This window comes from Panthera tigris, chromosome A1 (genome assembly GCF_018350195.1).
Source record: "Panthera tigris isolate Pti1 chromosome A1, P.tigris_Pti1_mat1.1, whole genome shotgun sequence".
NCBI classification, from domain to species: Eukaryota; Metazoa; Chordata; class Mammalia; order Carnivora; family Felidae; genus Panthera; species Panthera tigris.
Window position 1 is genome coordinate 186,996,112 of NC_056660.1, and position 19,307 is coordinate 187,015,418.

Genomic DNA, 19,307 nt, shown 5'->3' on the forward strand with positions numbered 1-19,307 from the left:
CAGCCTCATCGCTGATTTCTGTTTCTTCCTCCAGCCCCTTCAGTCTATTCACACAGCAGCCAGAGTGACCTGTCAGGTCAAGCCACGCCTATGCTCAAACCCTGCTGTGTCTCCTATTTGTCTCCAAGTGAAAGTCCCTTCAGTGGCCGGCAAGGCCTAATGACCTGGGGCTCAAGACCTCTTATCATGGTCTGTTTAGGGCTGCTGTAACAAAATACTACAAACTGGGCAGCTTATCCACAACAGAAATTTATTTCTCACAGTTCTTGAGGCTGGAAGTCCAAAGACCAGGGAGCCAGAACAGTCAGGTAGGGGTCACAGACCTCTCTCTGTATCCTCACATGGCAGCAGGGGGCCAGGAATCTCTCTGGGGTCCCCTTTCTCAGGGCACTAGTGCCATTCATGAAAGCTCTGCCCTATGACCTAAGCACGTCCCAAAGCCCCCACCTCCTAATATCAGCACTCAGTACTTGGGGATTAGGATTCAACATATGAATTTTGAGGGGTCAGAACATTCAGACCATAGCGCCTCTTGGACTCCTCTCCTGCTAGTCCACTCAGCCACATGTGCCTTCCTTCCCCTTCTTCCTTCTCCGTGCTCATTCCCCCACAGGGCCATTGACTGGTAGTCTCTTCTGCCTGGGAAGCTCAGTCCCTCACCTCCCACATTTGGTTCAATGTCACCTTATTAGAGCCAAAAGAAGGCACTTTTCCTCGTAATCATAAGGTCTTCTTAGGGGCCAGAGGTGACACTGTTGTTGACAAGGGCAGGAAATTGTGTCTGTATTGCCCTCTGATGAGTACTCTGCACCTTGCAGAGTGCCTGGCACACAGGAGGCACTTTGAAAGTATTTTCAGAGTAAGTGAAACCAAATCCCCTGCAGCCTTAGGGCCTTTGCTCAGTGGTTCCTTCCCACCCCCCCCCCCCCCCCCCCCCCCCCGGCTCTGTGCCACTGAAACGTCAAGGTCCTCTCCCGGTGCAAAAGCCTCAGCTTCTCTTACATTTCCCTGATGACACTTATCACCTAAAATGCTTGGTGTCCGGCTCCCTGACCTGATGTAAAGTTATAGTCTCCTTTCCCAGTGGTATCTGACCACAGGGAGATAGGTTCTCGATAAAGACTAACTCGATCACATGAACATTTGCATTACTATACTTCTCCCTGACCCTCCCAACCCAGCGCTGAATAGTGAAGAGGGAGGAAAAGTCCTTTGTGTTTTTAAATCAACTCTGTTCCTAAATAACTTCTAGCAGCCACAGCCCAAAGAACCATCCATTCATACATTTATTCGACCAACCTTTATTAGGCATCCCCATGTGCCTGGGGCAATGTAAAGTGCTGTATACATTAGTTATATATACTTGATATCCATTTAATCTTTACAGCTCTATGACATAGTGTTATTACCCATTTTACAGATGAGGACATTGAGGAACATGGCAGGAAGGTCTAGAGTCTGCTAAACCTTAAGACCAGGAAGGCCTGAAATTCAGCCCAGAAGTTCTAGCCAGACTCTAGACAGAGCTGACTGGATACCCTTCAGGCATCTCATACTCAACAGGTCCTTAGAACTTGACTTCTCCATACTTCTCTTCCATGGTTCATCACCCCTACTCCCACGCTTCCATCTGCCTGTCATCCCAGCAGGAAACTGGCCTCACAGATCTAATGCAGCACCAAAGCCCTCCTTATCTTTGGCAACTCCACCAAGCCAGCTTCTAGGCATCTGTTCCCACCCCATACCCTTTCTCTGGATCCTGAGCTTTCTAAATGCATCATATCCTGCAGCAGTTCCAAAGTGTCCCTCTGTCCCTCCGATGTCTTATCTTGAGCATAAAGTCCACACTCCAGTCACTTGTTGAATCTCCACTTCTGCCTTGCTCCTTCTACTCTCCCTAAAGCTCTGGCCCCAGCTGTGGCTCAGATTGGAGCTCTCTTATACCTCTGGGCCTCCGCTGGGCTGGGTTCCTCTCTTTGTCTGGACAAATGCTTAATTGGCCCATAAGACTCAGCTTGGTCTTCTCTATCCCCTAAGACTAGATGACGCCGTGACATCCAATGCTCATCCCTACCCTACTGGAATTGCTTGTCTGTCTGTCCTGTTCCCCAGGTAGAACATAAGCTGCAGAAGTGCTAGGATCCCATTGGTCTTGGAAACAAGGGCCTGGCAGACAGAGCAGGCACTCAGTAGCACATTCGTTGAATGAGTTTTCACAGTTGTCCTAGTGCGGGGCTGTCACGCTCATGTAGTGGAGTGGCCCACTTTGGAGTGAGATAAATGGGTTCGCGTCCTGCTTCTGACAGTATTTGTAGGGGTGACTTTAGGTGGGGTGCTTGGCTTCACTGGGCCTGGCATCTTCCACCTGGAAGATGGGATGATAGAATCATCTCCAAGTGGTTAAATTAAAAAGCATGACTGGTGGGAAGAGCTTTGCAGACAATATTTATTAACTAGTGGTTCTGCCTACTTCTGCTGCTCAGCGGGATATGGTAGATTACAAAGGTGAGGATTTGATGATCAGACTGCCTGGGTCCAAACATTGATTCCTCCATGATTTAGCTGTGTGACTTTGGGCAGGTTACTTAACCAACTTGAGCCTCAGTTTTGCCATATAAATTGGGGTAATAGTGCCCCTAGGATCTCCGCAGGGTTACCAGGAGAATAAAATGCGATGATGTATATAAAGCAGTTAGCATGATGTCCTCATAATGGGTGGCTGTATTTTTAGCCATAGCTAAAAATGTAGCACATTTGGAGATCATGACCAGAGCCAAAGTCAGATGCTTAACCAACTGAGCCACTCAGGTGCCCCTAAAGCTTGTTTTTCATACTGAATGGAGGATTTAAGGGAATCGCAACATCTTGACTTTAAGAATAAACTGGCAATCAGTGAGACTGGGGGAGGGGGAGAATAAACTTCCGATTTCCCCCTGACCAAAAAAAAAAAAAAAAAAAAAAAAGCACATTTGAGTCCTGTAATGTAGTGTGATGGGCAGGAACCCTGGGTTCTCCATAAGTGACTTAGAGACAAATTCCTTCTCTCTGCTGTTCAGTTTTCACTGAACAAAGGGTCAGCTCAACTGGCTCCCTCGAGCTCTGAAGTACCTCAATTCTGAATCCTGCCTGCTCTTTGTCACCCCTAACACTATCTGGCACCCTCTCTAAGGAAAAACTTTTCCAAGGAAAGAGGACAGGCCCTTTTTCCATCCCTTCAACTCTGCTCCTCAGCCTCATCAAAGCTGGCTTACTCTGTGACTCAACCCTCTGGGGTCCCTGTGTTTCTGGCTTCCACTGGGTGCTAATGGGTTAATCTGAGGCACTAATGGAACCCACAGGAACTCAGTGTTAGCTCACTAATGGGTCGCCCCATCTGCCCTCCCTGTAACATAATGCCTTCACCCTGGTAAAAGGCACTCAGGGATTTCCTGTTGGCTCCAATCTGCTGGTTTCTGACATATTGAAAGGCAGAGGCTGAAGAGGGAAGGAGGCAGACTGATAGAAGAGGGGACAGGATGAGGGAGGCTCTGAATCAGCAATCAGGACACCTGGGCTCCCATCCCAGCACTGCCACTGACTCGCTATGTGAGCTTGCGTGAATCCATTCCCCTCTGTGAGCCTCAGTTTCCTCATTTGTGGCATGTACAAGTTAAGCTGTAAACGCCTTGCTGGAGCTAACATTCTGGAATTATCCAATCCTGTCACTTTCTCGGCTGAGGGGTGAATGTCCTTCCAGCGTCATTCAACCTCCACAACTATTGGGCACCTACCATGTGCCAGTTTATGCCAGGCACTGTGGACAGGGGGTGGCAGTGTGCAAATGAGGCGCTGTCCTACCCTACGAGTTCCCAGGCCCTGTGCTATTCTGCTACAGCTTGTCTATTCACAGCATGGAGGAGAGCAAAGAGACCTCCATGCTTACTGAGAACCTCCTGTCTGCCAGACTGAGGGCACAGAGCAAATACAGATGGCTGCAGTTCTTCCATTTCTTTACGTTTTCTGATGACACCGTGTTTTGTCACCTCCTAGCCTTTGCACAAGCCATTCCCTATGCTTGGAATAGTCTTACCTCCCCTGTTTTTTGCCCATTTAACTCAATTTCTTTTTCAAGCCTTGCCTGCCTGCCTTCCTCTTTTCTTTCCCCCCTCCCTCCCCTGCTTCCTTCCTTCCTTACTCCTTTCCTTCCTCCCTCCCTTCCTTCCTCTCTCCCTTCCCTCCTTCCTTCCTCCCTCCTTTCCTTCCTCTCTCCCTTCCCTCCTTCATTCCCTCCTTCCTTCCTTCTCTACTTACAGAGCACTTACCATATGCTAGGCTGTGCCCAGGGTTTGGGATCCAGGAGTGAACAAGACACACTCTGTCTCTGTCCCCTGGGAACTTATGGATTCTTTGGGGAGGAAACAGCCAATTAAACAATTTCATACACACACACACACACACACACACACACACACACACACAACAATACAATAATTTAAGTTGCAATGAACATGAGAGGGACAGAAACAGGGCTGAGCTAGAAGGGTGTGGGGCAGCACTCTTGCAGGTGCATGTGCATAGCTCAGAGGCAGGAAAGCAAATGGCTTGTTACGAGAATGGAAAGGCCTGTATACTGGAGCATTGGAGGGAGGAAGGCAAGCAGGGAGGCTGGAAACAGGGCCTGGCTGGAGCAGATCAACCTAGGACTCCTCCCTCATGTTTGGATACGTGCTCACCCTTTATTTCCCCATCACAGCAGGCATCACAATGGATCATCACTGCCTGCTCATTTCCCTGATCCCCCAAATAGACCACAAGTTCTTAAAGACAGAGACCACTTCCTGACTTCCTGTAAGTGTTGTGCCCTTTATTCGTTTTTTTTTTTTTAATGTTTAGTTTATTTATTTTTGAGAGAGCAAGCACACACTTGAGCAGGAGAGGGACAGAGAGAGGGAGAGAAAGAGAGAGAGAGAGAAACCCAAGCAGGCTCTACTCTGTCAGTGTCAGCATGGAGCGCAATGCGGCCTCGAACCCACAAACTTTGACATCATGGCCTGAGCCAAAACCAAGAGTAAGACACTGAACTGCCCCCCCAGGAACCCCTCTTTTTTTTTCATAAAGATTTTATTTTTTTAAAGTAATCTCTACACCCAACATGGGGCTTGAACTTACAACCCTGAGATCAAGACTTGCACACTTTACCAACTAAGCCAGCCAGGCACCCCTACCCTTTATTCTTGACTCACTGAATAAAGCAAAATACTAATCATCCATAGACCTGCCAGACACTGTCTCTCCAGTCAGCTTCATGTCAGTTCATGGCACCACTGTTCATCCAGCAGCTTAAACAAAATGCCCAGGAAACATTGTGGACACTTTGATTTCCATTTCTCTCCTCTGGCTATCCAGGAAAAGACCTGTCCCCTCTATTTCTCACCCCATCCCGGATCTGCCATGACCTCTGCCCTGGTGCCAGCCTCCATGAGAGCTCTGCGGCCCTCTCTTCCATTTCCCCCATCAGCCCACTCCCCTGCTTTAAATATTGGCAAGTAATTTTTTTTTTTTAACTGTGCAGATTGAAAAGCAAAACAAAAACAAAAGCACAGTCACTTCCCACTGTGCTTAAAATAAAATCTTTATCCCAGCCTACAAGTCCTTGCTGGGCCCCAAGCTCCTGTCCTACGCTGTCCCCTTTCCTTTTTTTTTTTTTTTTTTTTTTTTTTAATGTTTATTTATTTTTGAGAGAGAGAGAGAGAGTGGGGTAGGGGCAGAGAAAGAGGCGGAAGAAGATCCAAAGTGGACTCTGTGCTGACAGCCGAGAGTCCATACAGGGCTTGAACCCATGAACTGTGAGATCAAGACCTGAGCAGAAGTTTGATGCTTAACCGACAGACCCACCTAGGTGGCACTCCTCTTTGCTTTGCTAGCCACACTGCTCCGTCTCTCTCTCCTGAATTCCAAGGTTCGTTGCTGCCTCAGGATCCTTACATGTGCTGTTCCCTCCTTGTGCTCAGTTATTTGTTTATTGTCAGTCTTCTTTCTCTCAAAGGTAAATAGCATGAGAGCACTCGTCTGCCTCAATCCTAGCTATAGCCCCACAAGCCTTCAGTTACTTGGTGTTGAATGAATGAAAAGATTTACCTCTTTTATATGCCAGGCTCTGTTCCAAGCACTTTGCATGTAGGACCTGACTGAATCTCACTGTAGCAGAACCTGAGAGAGGAATGGAAGCTTGGGGAGGTGACGTGACCTGCCCAAGGTCATACAGCCAGGAAGTCATGGAGCCTGGATTCAAACAACCTGCCGCCCGCCCCGCCCCCCCCCCCAAGACCACACTAGCAACTGCAATGCTACACTGATCCCCACAGCAAACCCTCATGTTTGAATGAACAAATGAATGATTGGGCAAATGATAAACACCTGGACAGAGTGGCATGACTGAATGACAGACAATACCAGCTTTCAGAAGTTCACCATCTTCAATTTCTTGGGTCTCTGTTTTGAAGTGGGGAAAGAAGGGAGCACTCTCAGTGACTGAGGATCCTTGTGTGTGACGCACGGTATCCAATGGCCCTTGTGGTTATCTGCTCTGCCCAGAGTGACTGCCGTGACAGCTTGGGCAATGGTAGCGTTGGTAGCTGTGGGCTCCCCGCCCCCCCTTACCGGGCAGCTCTGCTATCTTTTGAGAGCCGTGGCTCTGCCTGGCTGCCCACCCGCCTGCCAGCCAGAGCTTCTTAGCTCATCAATCATGCCGCCCTGCTCTGCCAGGCTGTATCTGAGGAAGACAAGTCAGCTGAAGACAGAATGGGCCTCAGGCTCTGGAGGGAATGGAAGACACTGCAGGTAGCTGGGGGGCGGGGGGGGGGGGGTGCCCAGAGAGGCAGCCATGTCTGGCCCAATCCGGGCTCTGCTAAGGATGGTCGACTGGGGTAGTAGGCAGGGGCAGGGTTTCCATTAGAAAAGCAGTGGGTGAACAGAAGAGGTGGAGAAACAGTTGGTGAGGGGCCAGGGCGGTTTCCCATTGCAACTGAAATTGAGTCTCCCTGAGTGCCCAGGGAGCTGACTGACAGCTCTGGGAAGGCGGACGGTTCAGGAGGCGGATTCAGGGCGGCTTGGCTGCCCTCCTGCACGGCCAGCTCCCCCGGGCTCGCCGTGGCTCAGCTTCCCAGCACCCCCTGCTCCCCAGCACCCCCTGCTCCCTCTCCACCAAGGGGAGGGGAGGGGAGTGTCGGGAGAGGTTGAGGCATCTACACCTTGGCTCCACCCTCTCCTTTCTCAGATAGGAGCCGCTTGGGATTGGGATTTGCAGTCTCTCCCCAGAGAGGTTCTGCTGAAAATCAAGATGTCTGAGTTGAAAATTCCCTGGAGACCTCCAAGTCCAGAAAGACAAATCGGCAGGCTTTTGTTTTTGTTTTGCTTTTCAGTCTGCACAGTTAAAAAAAAAAAAGAAAGAAAGAAAGAAAGAAAAAAAAAGAGTTGCCAACAATGAAATAGGAATAGATTGCACATAAAAATCTGATTTCTAGTTGCCTTTAAAAAATTAAAAGATCTGGCAACTTTGGGCTGGCTTTCCCAGAGCCTAGTAGAGGCAGCTCCCAACAGACCCCACCACCATGTCTGCTCACCCTCACCCCTTTGTGTCACTGCACCTGCTTGGGGGCTTGGAGTGGGCTGGGCCTTTCGAACCCTCACCTATTCCACACCCCCTCCCTGAGGAAAGTGAGGCACACAGCACAGTGAACCAGGAAAGCAGGGTCCCAGGAGTGAACACCCCGGGGCTGGCAGGTCTCCTAGTTTCATATCCCAGGGCTGCCTCTTTTGCGCTGTGTTCTTGGACAACTAGCTCAAGAACTTCTCAGAGCTCCAGTTTTCTCATCTGGCAGTGGAGACAATGGCGGTACCTTGTGAGGAGTAAACATGTAGCACTGCCCTTTGTATGTTTACAAGGAAAATACTCTTAATTTTGAATAGTGGTATGTATGCTAATATATATGTTTCCGTTAATATCAACTCCCACCACACAGACCACTCCCACCCTTAGCAGCTTAAAACAGCATTGTATTCCTGTCTTTTGCAGTTCTGTGTGTGACTTGGTTCAGATGGGTGGTTTTTACCTGGGATCTCTGGTATGGTGGCATTGTGGTCACACAGGGGCTGGAGGTGCAGTCATTTGAACGCTCGACGGGAGCTGAACATCTCAGATGGCTTTCTCACACACCTGACATATGATATTAGCTATCAGCTGGAGCTCAGATGGGACTGTGGACCACAGTGTCTACATGGCACCTCTCCATGTGGCTTGGGCTTCTCCCAACATGAGTAGAGCTGGAGGCGGAGATTGTCTCAGAGGAAGCAAACAAAGAGAACCAGATGTAGCCACATGACCTTTTATGACCTAGGCTTAGAAGTCACATAGCATCACCTCTACAGTTCTTTATTGATCTAGGCAGGTGTAAACCCACTGAGATTGAGTGGGAGGGGACAGAGACCCCACCTGTCAAAGAATGTTGGGGCTATGTTTTAAAACCATCACAACACATATGTAAACTGAAAAATTAGTCTCCCTTCTACCCCATTCCCTCAGGGCTGAATTACCCTCCCTAATAACAACCACTAATCCACTGCCTGTGTATCTTCCCAGAGAGAGTCCACATATACATGGACATGAGAGTTTTATACATATAGAGATATCCATACTATTTACTCAGGTTATCCAAGCACTTCTCCAACTCAGGAACCAAACGGACTCAGATAGCCTCTCAGATTAGCTATTTGCTCTCAAACGCTTGCTATTTGCTATCTGAAACGAAATGCAGGAGTCAAAGATTCCAATAATGCAGCATCCCCTGCTATCGGAACCCTCACTATCTGAATTCAGAAACCAAATGGGTTTGGGTAGCAATAGATGCTTGCATAAATATACATAAAAACACTCTCCCCCACGCAAAGCGTGAGTATACGAGACATACTGTTCTGTTCCTTGCTTTTTTCACTTAACAATTTATCTTGGAGATCAGCCTGTTTCAGCAGGGTCTCATTCCCTGTAAGAGCACAGAGCATTCCATTGTTCCAATGCACCCTAATTTGTTTAATCAAATTGGCCACTTGCTTTTCCCCCCCAGTCTTCTGCTAATCACAACCCACACTACAGTAAGTAACCTTGTCCAGAAGTCTCTGTGCCCTTGGGTAAAGCTACCTGTGTGATAAATTCCTAGAGGCAGAATTCCAGGTCAAAGGGCAGGGTTCCTGTGACCATCTCTACTACATCCCAGCAGGACAGGCTCAGCCTCCACATCTTCTCTTGCACTCTGACCTGCATCTTTTGCCCTTGCTCATGCCATCACCTGTGGGATCCTGCCGGCTTCAAGGGCAGCAGGTGGTAGCTGCCTGCCAGCTGCCCACTGAGGTCCTGCAGGGGCCCGCAGTGAGGAGGGGAACGAGAAGGCCCTGCAGGGACAGGGATGATGGCCTTTGTAAAAGGAGGACGTGGGGAGCTGGGAGGCACCTCACCCACTTATTTGCCTCCTGATTTCCAGCAGCAATTGCGTCTGTTTCTCAGACCCCAAAGTGGTTGCTGAGGTGATTCGGGTTGCTCCCCCTTTAAAGAGAATGAGAGCTTGCTTCCTGGGGCAGGTCCTGCACCCAGCTGTGCAGAGCTCTCTGTAGAAGCTTCCAGATGTGCAAAGGCCAAGAGGAGGATGTATTATCAGGAGTCCCACTTGCTCTTCCTCTTGCTTTTCAGTGTCACAGGATGCTCACAGCTGCTGGGTTCCACTCCTGGGCTTGCCACGGCATTGAACCAGGAGTCAGGGACCTAAATTCTTGCCCCCACAGTGTGTATCTTCCATTCCCATTTATGGCGCAATCATCCTTATGTGCCCTGAATTTTTGTTATTGTTGCTGTTCTCTACCTTTGAAGCCTCTTGATTCTTTTTTTTAATTCTTTTTTTTTTTAATGTTTATTTATTTTGGGGAGAGAGAGAGAGACAGAGCCCAAGCAGGCAGAGCAGAGAGAGAGGGAGACATAGAATCTGAAGCAGGCTCTAGGCTCCCACCTATCAGCACAGAGCCTGACGTGGGGCTCACACCAGGAACCCTGAGATTATGACCTGAGCCAAAGTCGGATGCTCAACTATTTGAGCCACCCACGCGCCCCATGTGCCCTGTATTTTGATGAGGAGGCTGTACAGCATGTATGCATGTCATTTACTGTTTGGTCTCAGATCCATTCTCTGCCCTTCCCCCGCTGGGCTCAGCATCTAGGACTGAACTACATTTCCCAGGATGCCCTACCCACTCGTTTTCTGTGAGGTTCGGCCAATGGGAGGTCCCGGCAGATTAGAGAGCTGGGGGCGGGAGGGGGGGGGGGTGTTGGGGGTGGGCGGATGTCAGGATGTATCCCCAGCACCAGCACTTCCGCAGTCTCTGGTAGTGACTCCAGAGGATGGCCCTTCCTTCAGCCTCCTAGCTCCGGGCAGCATGGCTCTTGGGCTGAAGTGACATCTACTCAGCCCTGGGCAAATAGTGATCTCCCACAGGTGTTAGTCCCTAGGTTGCCCCACCTGTCCTTGGTTTCCATCCCTGCTAGCCTCATTAAATAGTTGCCCATATATATATTTTTTACTTATTTATTTTGAGAGAGAGAGAGAGAAAGAGAGAGAGGAGAGCTCATGTGCACGTGTGGGGGAGGGGCAGAGAGAGAAGATCCCAAACAGGCTCTGAGCCAGCCGTCAGTCAGCGGAGTCTGACTCAGGGCTCCATCTCATGGGAGATCATGACCTGAGCCAAGATCAAATGTCCGATGCTTAAGCGACTCAGCTACCCAGGCTCCCCTGCCTGTATTAACTTCTCTTGAGCTCTCTGCTGTGAGTTTTGATTTCCTGCCTTGGACCACTACTGTTGGGTGGGTGAGCATATGGTCGGTCAGCAGGTCTGGATTCAAATCCCAGCTCTATGAAATACTAGTTGTGAAACTGACCTCTCCGTGCCTCAGTTCCTTCATCTGTAAAGTGAGAACAATAATAGTACCTACCTCCTCAGTTTATTGTCAAGGTTAATTCAACTAATAGTTTGTAAAGTGCTTAGAACACTGCTTGGATATAGTAACAACATTAATAATGTTTTGTTTTATTTTGTTTTTTGTCTCATCTAGCCCTCACAACTTCTCTGAAAGGGGCTATTATTGTCCTGATATTACGGAAACAGAAACCAGAAAGGTAAAATGACCGAGGCCACATAAATGTAGCGACGTGACTCAGACTAGGCCAGTCAGACTTCAGTTTATGCCCACTCTATCCTGAAGCCAATCCAGACCACCTTCGGGGGCCAGGCTGGGGACCTTGCGCGAGGCTTCTGCAGCTCCCAACCTGACTGCCCGATACTGTGTGGTTTGGCCTTTCTGTCACCATGTCCCTCATCCCCAGCCCATTGTTGCAAAGAGAAGGCCAACAGTCAGCAGCCTGTTCCCCAGGCCAGAAGGAAAGGGGTGAGTCTGTGTTTGGGGAGGGAAAGAGGTAGGTGGTGGCAAAGGAAGCACGGGGTCATTTTCACCCTCTTCGTGTGACCAATCACTGAGCTCTTCTTCCGTGGCCAATACTGAGCTCTGGCCTTTTCATGACAAATGACTTAAGATTTTTGTATCTGCATATAAAGGAAACCTAATTCAGTTGGCTTAAGGAAAATGCTAATGACTTGGCTCCTGGAACTGGGAAGTCCTGGAGTGGATTTGGCTGGAAACAGTGCATACTGATGTGTACTACATCATCATCACTGTCCTCATCATCATTAGCATCATCATCTTGGCTCTATTCCCTTATAAGAAGTAATCTCATCCACAGACAGACGGGCTTTCTCTAAATCCTTATTCTCTAGCCCAGGAACGTCAGGGAGAAGAGATCTTTCCCCAAGGCAGACTCTGGTTGGCCTGTGGGAGTCTTGAGTCCACCCTAGGGACCAATCACTCCTGGCCAAGAAGGGGATATCATGGTTGGCTGGCATGGTCATTGCCCCACCCCTATGGCCAAGATGAGACCAAAGCTCTGTGATGGAAAGTATCAGCAGAACACCTAGAACAATCTGGATCCCAAGGAACGGGAAATATAAAAAAAGAGTAAATGAATGAATTCGTGATTGTGTCACCTGTTATACATTGCTTTCTTTAATCTGTACTATTATTAGCTTTATTTTTCAGAGGAACAGTTAGGCACAGAGAGGTTGAGTAAGAAGGTCACACTTAATGGCTCAACCAGGATTAGGACCCAGGATCGCCTGCCTCCAAAAGACCTACTTTTACCCAGGATAGTTCCTTTCCCACAGGCCCCCCAGGGCTCAAGGACATAGGTGAGAAGGGAAGAATCTAGAAGGAGAGGGGGTGGAGAGAAGATGGCAGACTTTGCTCTGGGTCCTGCCTTCAGTGGTGTGCAGTTATTATCAACAGAAAGGTCCAAGCCTTCTCTGTGGGCAAGAAGCTCAGAGATACTTGTACTCAAGGACACTGTTGCACCCCCTTAACTGAGGACCCTGGCTGGGGATCTCTTAGCTTGTTTTCTTTTCCATGGGCGTGAGTCAGGCTTTTTGCTCTGGGCTCAGGTTTGGGGCTGAGCTACAATGCTTGCTATCTTGCGTCTGTACATGCAGGAAGCTGTCCTCAGCAAAGCCAACATGTCAAACAGCAGCCTAGCATGTCCCTAATGGGAACCCCCTGTACCTGTCCCCACTCCAACTCTATGCCAGACAGTTCCTCTGATAGACCACAGCCTCTTCTGTCTCCTTGAGTTTGTATTTCATGCTGTTCCTTTTGCCCACCTGGAAAGCACTTCCTTCCTTACCCTCTATCCAGCTGACTCCTCAACATATGGAATTCAGTTCAGGGGTCACCGCCTTCAGGAAGCTTCTTTGACATGCCTGCTGCTCTCTTCCTGGTGCAGAGGCCTCTTCACTGTGCTTATTTTTGGCATAACACTAATCACATTCTGATTAAATTCTTTTTACTGGTCTGTTTTCTTCATCAAATCCTAAGATCTCTGAAGAAAGAACTTCATTTCTGAACACAGCTGGTGCTCCATAAGTGAGTGGTGAATTAACAAATGAATCAATAATTGATTTTTTTAAATGTTTATTTATTTTTGAGAGACAGAGAGAGCACAAGCAGGGCAGGGGCAGAGAGAGAGAAAGACACAGAATCTGAAGCAGGCTCCAGGCTCTGAGCTGTCAGCACAGAGCCCAATGCAGGAGCTTGAACTCATGGGCCATGAGATCATGACCTGAGCCGAAGTCGGACACTTAACCACCTGAGCCACCCAGGCGCCCCACAAATGAATCAACAAAGGGCAACACTGGGACCTGTGCCATTTGCTTTGCAGGTCTGGGCACTGACCATGACTGCTTAGGGTATATGTTGGGAGTACAGGCAGGGCAGGGATGTAGCCAGGACATCTGAGTCTTCATGGGCGAATCACTCTGATTTCAGTCAACCGGCGCAGGTCTTCAGAGTCCCAGGTCACTTCTGGCTTCTCTCTGTCCTAAAAAATAGATGAGAAAATTTAGTTCTTAGGTAAATTATAGAGTAACTCATAGACTTGTGTGGAATGTTGCAGTCATGGAAGCTGTTGTCAGAGGGAGATTTTTTGCTTATAAAAAACTTTTCCTATACCCTCTTAGGCTCATTGTTGGGGTCTGCAAATTAAACTGAAAAAAAGATCTGACCACAGAAAAAATGACTCCAGGAGGTGGTTAGAATTTGGGTTCTCATAGGTGATAGGAGGGAGAAGGGTTTATAGGAAAACAAATGACCATGAGGGAAGATAAGTTGGCCCTTAGGAGAACAGATGAGATGATAGTTTTGTGATAATGTCTGTTTAGGTGTGGTGATTCTAGTCTTGAGTTAGTCTTTCCTGGTTGCTTCCCAGAGGCGATTTATAACAATGAGTTCTTTTGAGAAGCTATGCATTTAGGGAGATAAGACATATCAGGAATTCAAATGCCTTCTACCCCAAATAACTTTGGTGCTACAGTAGCATATCATTGAAAAATTCAGGGATTATGAGGTGCCTGGCTGGCTCAGTCAGTAGAGTATGTGCTCCTTGATCTCAGGGTTGTGAGTTCAAGGTCCATGTTGGGCGTAGAGCTTGCAGAAAGAAAAGAAAAGAAAAGAAAAAGAAAAAGGAAAAGAAAAGAAAAAAGAAAAGAAAGTCCAGGGATGGGATACTGCATCAGTTGAAGCTGAATCCAGGGGCTCAACCCATTTTGTCTTGAAGCTGAATCCAGGGGCTCAACCCATTTTGTCTTGAAGCTGAATCCAGGGGCTCAACCCATTTTGTCATCTCAGGTCTTGATCTCTCTCTTATATACATCAGTTAATTAATTAATCCATTCCACTCTCCCCAGCTCTAATTCTCTCCCTCTCATTCCATGCTGTCTTCTGTGATGGCTTCATTCTCAAGAAAGCTCCTCCCATGTCATGACCAGATGGTCTCCAGCAGTTCCAGATGTGCACCAAACCAACTGTTGGCAGTTCCTTTTTTCCCAAGAGTTCAAGCAAAATTCCTTGGATCGAGTCTCATTGGCCCAGCAAGCAGAAGAAATTGGCTGATGAGCCACACCAGGCCTGGCACGCGTGCCTACCCTGGAGCCAGGGGGGTAGAAAGGCCAGGTCAGCCTCACCCAAACTGTATGGACTAAGAGTGGAGGAGGGGTGGTTTCTGGAAAGATGACGAGGATGCTACTAATAGGAGTGGAGTGGATTCCAGGCAAGGGAAAACCACAGATGTCCTCTATAGACAGCAAAGTCTACAGCAAGGAAAGCTGAAACATACAGTCATAGAATCACAGAGTTTCAGAAGGTTGGAGCTAAAAGACACCTTAAAAGTGGACTCATGCAGCCCTTTTTGTGACAGCTGCTTGCCTAGTGCCCCAGGGAGTCCCCTACTGTCCCAGGCTGATGCCTGAATCCTGGGCAGCCTGGGATATTGAGGAAAGGGTCCCCCTGGGATTCTGCCTCCTTCCTCACTGTTTTTCTGCTGAAAGATTCTGGGTCACAGCTGCCCACCAGGGGCCTTGTTTATGCTCCTTCCCGGTGAGCTCTGGGCTCTGGCCATCTGCCAGGCTGGCAGTCAGCCACACCGACCATGGGCTATACACTCCCTCCTTGACACAGAGGCCCAGTAGGAAAGACACCCAGGGAGCTAGAAGCAAGCCAGGAAGCAGGGAGCGGTCCAGCCTGAGGCAGAGGCCTGGAGCCCTGCTCAGGCCTAGTGTGCTGAGTCTCCCCTCCCCCCACCAGCCCTGGGAGCCAGGACCCACCACTTCAACCACAACTGGAGCATCCTGTTCAGACCTGTTCAGACACTCCTGAGGCCCTGGGCCATTGTGTTTCTCCCAAGTGAGAACTGAAAGCAAGAGGAAAGCATGGTTAACCTAAACAAAGCTTTACAGAATGGAAAGGCTGGGCCTTCTCTCTCTCCCTCAACCCTCTGCTCAACAAGCAGAGGTCTGGAGGCTCAGCAGAGGCTGAGCCAAGTCTCAGAGAGATTCCTCTGTGACTCTTGCCATCCTTCCCTCCTTCATGTCCTCCTTCCCTCTTCGCTTCCTCCTTCACTTCTCACACAGAATGTTCCGGCAAAAAGGGTGCTTTAAAAACACCAACTCCAGAGATTGCAGATTGGCAGCTCATAGTTCAGAACATGTTGTATTTGGCTCTCCCACTGTTTAAGAAATATTTGAGCCAACATTTTAAAAATTGGGAGATTTCACATAAAAATTCACATGTCTAGCTTCTTTAGAAAACTAAGATCTGTTAACCCTGGGCCTGTGTGTCCACATGGCACCAATTGTTGGTGGTGAGTGTCAGCAGCTCCTGTGTACAGGGAGTGGACTACAGTTCCCTCTTGTCCCCTCCACTGAGACCAAGTGCCAGTTTCCATTTTCCTTCATCCTTGGCATTTTCATTTTTATTATTTTAGATAGTTTGCCTATCTGGCACCATCAGAAATAGGAAATGAAAGACTGAGAGAGTGGCGTGATTTAAGGAAATCAGAAGAGAAATGTTTCTATCATTAGCTTGGCCCAGTGAGCATTTGGGTTTGCAACCCCAACCTAAACAATACCCTAATTTTGCAGAAAGACTACTCTGGGCCCAGAGGGTCCAGTCCCTCTCTTGACCAAGGATGCATACCCAGCCAGTAGAAAGGTATCTGCACCTGTACTTCTTGGATGGGGAGGCGGCTGTAGGTGGCTTTATGTTTCCTCCACACATACCCGCCCTCTCAGGAGGGATGAGGACAGTTTCTGAGGAAGCATCACTCTTGTCTCTGTGTTTCTGTCTTAAAGGGGGAGACTTTGCAGAGGAAACTAGCAGCCACATGACAGGTCTGGGACCCCCTGCTGTTAGAAGCCTTCCAGGAAGGAGGGGTGGGGTGGGATAGACCCAGGGCTGTCAGGAAGAGGCTGTCTGGGAGCTGAGAGCTGCCTTGTTCTCTGAGGCGCTAGGCTCTGTGCAGTGGTCTCTGGGAGACAGACATTATCTCACCAGAGGGAAGAAGTTTTTATTGAATCTTGCTGTTTGAAGAATGAGCTGCCTGGGGAGGTAGAAAGTTCCCACTCCTGGAGGTGGTCAAGCGAGACTGAAGGCCATTGATGGGGATGTTGTAGGGAGATAAGAGGTAGAGGGTTTGGGTTGAGCTGAGGTTACTTTTTGGAGGTTCTCTGATAAGTATTGGAGGTTTGGGGAACCCCCTAAAATCACAAAGAGTTATGTGTCTCAGGAAAGTATTTATGGCTTTTTTTTTTTTTTTTCAGATTCCCAAAGGCTCACCTGAGCCTACAAATAGGCTATTGACCTATTGGTAGTCACGTAGTTGGCCAAGAGGCAGGTAGTTGGCCAAGAGGAACACGCCATTCATTAGCCATCAGCTACATCATTCCAGTGGCCACTCACCTAACTTCTCTCTGCCTCTGTTTCTGCATCTGTAAGACAAAAATAATAATGGGACCTACTTTGTCATCTTATTATTTTTTTTTTTTTAATTTTTTTTTCAACGTTTTTTTAAATTTATTTTTGGGACAGAGAGAGACAGAGCATGAACGGGGGAGGGGCAGAGAGAGAGGGAGACACAGAATCGGAAACAGGTTCCAGTCTCCGAGCCATCAGCCCAGAGCCTGACGCGGGGCTCGAACTCACGGACCGCGAGATCGTGACCTGGCTGAAGTCGGACGCTTAACCGACTGCGCCACCCAGGCGCCCCTTTGTCATCTTATTTTAAAGGATAAGTGAACTTACAACAATAGTTGACACAGGGATTAGCTATTATTATTGCTAATATTCCTTTCAACTCAGATTCTACTGGAAACAGATTCATGAATTTTGAATGTATGTAACTGGCAAGCCTTATTATAGTCTTGCATTTTTGCAGGAGGTGAAGCTATGATCCTTAGGATCACTTTAATAGTGAAACTTCAATTAGTGGTGGGCAAGGAGGGAAAGCTGCATAGCTCTGCTTTGAACTTTCTTTTCCTTTTTTTTTTTCTTTATTTTTTTTAACTGGTCCACGCCCAGTGTGGGGTTTGAACTCACGACCCTGAGATCAAGAGTCACATGCTCTACTGACTGAGCCAGCCTGCTTAGAACTTTCTTAACGTGACCTTCAACTAGTTAAACTTCTTATGGCCTTAGTTTCTACATCTACAAAATGGGAGTCATGACAGCTCCTATTTCCTAGCGTTGCTTTAAAGATTAAATAACATAATTCACTTAAAGCATTCAACCAGTGTCTTGCGCATGAGAAAGCACTTGACTAACTGGGTAGGATGTTCTTTATGAGGAGCCTGTAATCACAAGGTACTGTACAAACTAAGTCTCAATTGTCATCCTGTAGGTTCTGGAGATTTATTTTTTTACATATACAGGCTCCCCTTTTAGAGCTAAGGCCCTTGGGGACAAGAAATGGCAGCCACCACAGATAGTAGAAAGAACATGAACCAAGAGTGGTGAGTTCCAGCCTAGGCTCTGACACTAATTGGCAGTCTCTATGCTTCATCTCAACATTTCATTTGTATGAAAGTGTAGCTAAGAATTATTCAGCTGCTCCCCTCTGCTGATCACTGCTTAAGATGATTAAAGGAGACAATTTAGGGGATACAAACAAATGTATTTAACACTTGATGAAGCAGGTACTCTCTGTTCCCGAGGGTCCAGAGAACAGCAAAATGAGGCAGGAGGCAGGAAGCTTTTATAGGATAAAGAATAAGGAACAAGGAAGAGAAAAATAGAAAACGAATAAGGAACAAGGAAATGAGTGTAGAGCCCAGAGTTAGCTTGGCCTTTGGGGATTGGCTGCCTGGGCATACTGCCTTTCTGGTCTGCCAGACCATTTACAGGGACACAAAACTAACCTAAATTTCGGTTTGCTGACTTAGCCCCCCAGGCAGGAGTGGCTTCATGTTGGACCTAGAAATTTATTTCAACAGCACACCATGCTGACCTTTATGTGACTGATGTCATTTAATCATGGGATAACTTTGTAAAGTACCTTGTATTATTTTCATCCTATTTTACACGTGGAGAAATGGAGGTTCAGAAGTTGACTCCAGATCACACAGGAGGTAAGGGATGGAGCTAGTTTTGGGCCCAGGGCCTATGTAGTTCACTACTAAGCTGCCTTGGTTCAACACAGTGATTTCTAAGACCTCAACACAACAACGTCATATGTGGCCAAGAGTGAAAATCCTAGAAAAGCCAATCTAACCCTGGGCAGTTTTATTCTCCCCACTCTATCTTATCCTCCCCATGTCTATCTCCTTCTTACTTCTTCTTTTTTTTTTTTTTTTAATGTTTATTTATTTTTGAGAGAGAGAAAGAGAGGCAGGGGCAGAGAGCGAGGGAGACACAGAATCCCAAGCAGGCTCCAAGGCTCTGAGCTGTCAACGCAGAGCCTGACATGGGGCTCGAACTCACAAACCATCAGGTCATGACCTAAGCCAGAGTCAGATGCTTAATCAACTGAGCCACCCAGACGTCCCTCTTCTCCCTACTTCTACCCTCAGTACTTGGGGGTTGCCTGGACACTAGTTTCCAGCAAAGGAGGTGCTGCTACAAAACGCCCTCATTTTATTTACTCTTCCTTTTGAGGCCCTGGAGATACGAACTACTCCAGGTCCACATAGCTAAATACATCTCCCTGAGGCTGACGGTTTCTCAAAAGTTACTGAAATAATTTACCTAAAGTGCCCATTTGTCGTGTGGTGACTTGAATAAACAGGGCTTGGTCTAATCCCAGAGTGACTGTAGAGTGCCATTTATTTCACAATCGTTTATTAAATGCTGATAATGTGCCAGA

The 19,307-nt window shown here is 47.9% G+C and overlaps 2 protein-coding genes across 5 annotated transcripts in view; one reads left to right on the forward strand and one right to left on the reverse strand.

The window, feature by feature from the left end:
• Positions 1-9,919, reverse strand: part of FABP6 (fatty acid binding protein 6) — a 41,906-nt gene extending 31,987 nt beyond the window's left edge. For 2 of the 3 annotated variants that reach the window (XM_042993295.1, XM_042993281.1), the window contains exon 1: positions 8,091-9,919. In XM_042993295.1, coding sequence (XP_042849229.1) covers positions 8,091-8,114 — 24 coding nt within the window. In that variant the 5' untranslated portion in view covers positions 8,115-9,919. Of the gene's footprint in view, positions 1-4,301; positions 5,067-8,090 lie in introns of those variants that run through there. The other variant, XM_042993291.1, reaches the window with a different exon arrangement.
• The window catches only part of PWWP2A (PWWP domain containing 2A), a 127,456-nt gene that overhangs the window by 41,648 nt on the left and 66,501 nt on the right, over positions 1-19,307 (forward strand). The gene's annotated exons all lie outside the window — the stretch shown is intronic.